The 4,222-nt window shown below is 39.7% G+C and overlaps 1 protein-coding gene across 3 annotated transcripts in view; it reads left to right on the top strand.

The window, feature by feature from the left end:
- LOC102313266 overlaps positions 1 to 4,222 on the top strand; it is a 7,621-nt gene extending 3,399 nt beyond the window's left edge. The window contains exons 5-10 of one of the 3 annotated variants that reach the window (XR_006053601.1): positions 167 to 344; positions 569 to 710; positions 1,295 to 1,438; positions 1,668 to 2,188; positions 2,317 to 2,399; positions 2,479 to 4,222. Coding sequence is in view for 1 of the 3 variants with exons in the window: in XM_005952109.3 (XP_005952171.1) it covers positions 167 to 344; positions 569 to 710; positions 1,295 to 1,438; positions 2,136 to 2,188; positions 2,317 to 2,399; positions 2,479 to 2,553 (675 nt within the window). In the remaining 2 variants the exon portion in view is untranslated. Of the gene's footprint in view, positions 1 to 166; positions 345 to 568; positions 711 to 1,294; positions 1,439 to 1,667; positions 2,189 to 2,316; positions 2,400 to 2,478 lie in introns of those variants that run through there. The other 2 variants (XR_006053602.1, XM_005952109.3) reach the window with 2 other exon arrangements.

Here is a 4,222-nt window from a genome sequence, read left to right as displayed (position 1 = left end):
CCTCTGCACCCTGGTGACATACCCCTACTCCAAGGCCCTGCATGTGTGGGTGGTTGTGGTGGAGCGGGAAGAGGGTTTTTTTTAGCGATAGACACTGGTGGCTGAGACCGAATTGAGGCAGCTACCAAGGACCCAACATCTCATCAATTTATTTTTCTTTTTGGAGTCTTGTACTCTGTCCTTCCGCCCCACTGATAGCAGTAATGAAGGTCCATATGCAGTACAGCTGGTGATGGAGGACTTTCCCCTGCATAACATAACCCTGACTCAAACCAATGGGACACAGACTAATCTAACTACCAATAATGCAATCAGCAAAATACCGGTCCAGTTTGTTATAAGGGGTAAGATTTCGTTTCTTGGCTGCTTAAATTTATAACCAAAAACATGTAGGTGTGTTTGTCTTAGTTGGTGTTGCAGTGTTGCAGTCTGTTACCAAAAATATTAGGCACAATCTTCAGGAGCAATAGTTGAACAGATATTCTACTTTGGACCATCTGATGGATCAGTTTTCATTTCCATCCTATGAAGACCGGCTGAACATTGTTTCTTTTCTGTAATATTTTAGTGGATCCTGCAGTGCCATCCTGCACAGACGGACTATATCTGCCCAAGTTCCTGCCTCCAACTCCAGCCAACGGAGCTCAGCTATATACCCCTGTTGGACAAACTCTAGAAATCAGCATCAAAGCAGAGGCAACAAATACCATGTACGTGAAAGAGAAAACAAAATTAGAATGCCAAAGTTTAAAGATAGGTTTTGTTACTGGCAGTGGTTGGACAAGAAATACCACTCTCCGTTGGAAGACTTTCTATACTCTCCAAAATGTGATACAGGAAAAGACAAGACCAAGCACAAACTTGAATACCACCTAACATTCAGAGTAGTGCTGTCAGCGTTAATCTCGTTAAAATGGCGTTAACGCCATAACTGCATTAACGTGGCAAATCTCTGTTAGCGAGTTAACACGGATTGCCCCATGCGAGGTACTGCGAGGAGCTAACGCGTTAACCGTGCTAACGCATTGGCGCCATGCAGCCCTCGAGATTTGCCACATTAATGCAGTTATGACATTAACGTCATTTTAACGAGAATAACGCTGACAGCACTAATTCAGATACATAAAAAACTTGATAAATGTTGATTTGACTACATTTAAGTTGTAAAAAAAAAGGCTTAAAGTGGAAAAAAACAGCAACACATGAAAATTTTATCTACTGCAGCTTTCAAACCTTTTGAAAAACACTTTAATCTTCTTTAATGTAGAAATCTTATGTATTCTGTTTGTTGAAGGATCTCTGAGCTGCTCTACAGTGGGCCCTACACTATATTTCAAAATAAAACAGGACCAGAAGAGTTCATCCTCATGTGGACGCCATCTGAGAGCGAAGCGGGAGAAAGCCACCCCATCTGTTTTGTTGTCCAGGCAGTTTCTGGGTCAGTATGTTGTCCATAAATATTATCCCATAGAGAAATACAACACTGTAAGCAGTATTTGAAAAGTAAAAAAAAGCAACATTAAACAGCATAAAAGATGGATGCAGCCTCTGGGAAGTGAACCATTGGTTGTTGGACTCTGCTTTAATTGTAGTGTTTTGGTGACCTCCGTGTTGGCTTTTATGAGGTTATCATATCTGAAAGTTGTGAATTTGTTTCTTTTGTCAAGATGCATTCATAAACTTTAATGCTGGAAAGCCTGACTGTGCCTTAATGTGCCACGTTTGTAAGGACGTAAGTAAGTCAAGTATGTGAATTACACCCATGTTTATGGAAAAAAAACCCACTAACGGGAATCAGTGGACATAGACAATAACAGTGGTACTGAGTTCTCAGTTCTTCAGTTCCTAGCAACATAATTAAATAAATAAACCAAAACAATAAATAAATAAAATACATTTTAAACAGGAAAACAAAAGAAAGACCTAGCAAAAAAAAGTAGATGTGCATAATTCCAGTTTAGTACTATAAAACAGAGAAAGCCTCACTTACATCCATAAATAAAATACTGTGTTGCGTGCTTGCAAGGTTGTGTGATCACATGTACACTTTATATGCTGCTTTAAACAGGAATTTTAAAATATATAAAACATATTTTTACCACATAAAACTAATGGGGCTGATTTACTTTTTACAGTATAGCGAAGTATCACTCTGACTTTCGATGCGTCATTGTGACTGTTGAAGAGGGTGAGTTGAGTTTTTCCTGATTTTCGTTAGTCACCTTTTAAAATGCCATTGCCGATTTCCTTCATCATTTTTCTGCACTCGCTTCATATTTCAGTTAATTTTTAAACACACCTCTACTTTGTCTCTAGTTTATGTCGCTGCCCTGAGTGCGAGGATCTCTTTCTCATTGCCTTTTACTGCAGACAACGTTAACAGTGTCATCATACAGAAGGTGAGTCCCTTTTCATCTGTCAGAAGTACTCGTAACAGTGACAGTAATAATTAGCACCACTGCGTGTTTCCTGCTGCAGATTAAAGAAGAACTGGAGAAACGAGGTCTGCCGCCAGATGCGAGTCTACGCCTAGTGAGAGGAGACCAAGTATAAAAAAACAACCACAGCGCCCTCTCACTGCACATGAGTGCACAGCTCAATAGCCTGAGAGTGTTTCTCCTGGGTGTTATAATGTGACACTTCTCAGGGTGATTATGTTTATTATCTGCACTCTGTTCAGAAAAATAAATACCAGATTATGAGCATATCTGGCATTTGAGTCTGTAACTTTGTTTTAATAACAGATGTAAACTGATCAGACTTGTACCTGAAATGTTTTTCTCCGGTTTTTAAAATGTAATTTTTTAAAGAATATTTTTTATTGTATCGCATTGGTTTCAGCTGATTATGTGTTGCATGTGTATATCTGGTGGATTTCATATATAAGTAACTGCACTTTGCAGCATCTTTCTCTAATTTCTTTAATCACCGTGAGGCTCTCTTCTGCATCTGAAATGAATTAAACTGGGCCTTGAGGATTCAGTGTTACAATAACTGATGTTAAGATGCTCACAGTGAATTCTGAGTAAATATCCATCATTACGAGTTATCCAGTTCAGGGTTGTGTGAGAGCTGGAGAACAATCTGTCAGTGAATAAGAGGCAGAGTAAACCCTGGATTGGTAGCCGCTCCATCACACAAAAAGACACACCTATAGCTAACTTGGAATCACCAATAAACCGAGCATGTGCGTTTATGGACTGTGGGAGGAAGCCTGAGTACATGAACTCGAGGCAGGCACAGGGAGAGTATGCCTAACTCAACATAGGAGCTGACTCTATCTCTGTGGAGCACTGCAAAAGAACTTCTGGTGGAGGTGTTGAAGAAGTTGCTGTTCTTTAGCTGTATTAAGTATTTAATAATGAGGCATTTAAAACATTTAGTTAGACAATTAAACATCTGCAAAGAATTCAAAATGACTAAAAGAAATATGAACATAAATAAACACAAAAGACAAAGTGAAGAAAGTGTCGTGGTCCCAGGTCATGTGACCCAGTGTTTTGTGTTGTTGTATTTTTATGTCATTTTGTCTTATAGTTTATGGCTAAGTTCATTTGGTTTGTCTTGAGTTCGTTCCTACATTGCCTAAATTGTTCTGTTTAGTTCATTGATTATTTAGTAATTTCCCCTTGTGTCTTTGCCTTCTGTGTGTCTTTGTTTAAATCGGTTGTGTGAGTTCTTGTGACTTGTTCCTCTCCTCGTGTTTCATCCATTTTTTCAGAGTCTCTCTCTGTCCCCCTCATGTTCCTTTGTGTTCCCTTGCTCCCTCTCCTCTGCCTTTCCTCTATTCGTGTGTCATGTTCCTCAGTTTCCTATACTGTGAAAGTCCGGTGTTTCCATGTTTGGTATGCTTCCCCTGTGACATCATGTTTATTCGTGTCAGTGTGTTCCCCGTGTGTTCTCACTTCCTCATTATCCTTCTGTGTTTTTATGTCAGCTTCTCCCTTGGTCCTGTGTTGCGATCTCCCTTATTTTTGTGCGTTTCCCTGTGTGCCTCTTTGTGTCCTTTGTTCATATACATTTCCAGTTTAGTTTGTATTTCCTTTGGTCTGGCAATAAAGCTCTGTTTGAGTTACTTTTGCCTCCGTGAGTCTGCATTTGGGACCTTTCCCGCCTGCTGCACAGCCAAATTCATGACACAAAGACCAAAAACACTACAAACGTTGCACACTTCAACACAAAGAAACTTCCAGGTGCACATAGGTTTATAATCCCTCAGCAC

The sequence above is a fragment of the Haplochromis burtoni genome, unplaced genomic scaffold (assembly GCF_018398535.1).
Source record: "Haplochromis burtoni strain Fernald_Lab_line unplaced genomic scaffold, NCSU_Asbu1 Contig_1334, whole genome shotgun sequence".
In the NCBI taxonomy this organism is placed as follows: Eukaryota; Metazoa; Chordata; class Actinopteri; order Cichliformes; family Cichlidae; genus Haplochromis; species Haplochromis burtoni.
Note: the sequence above shows the minus strand (reverse complement) of the source record. Positions and strands in the feature narration are given on the sequence as shown.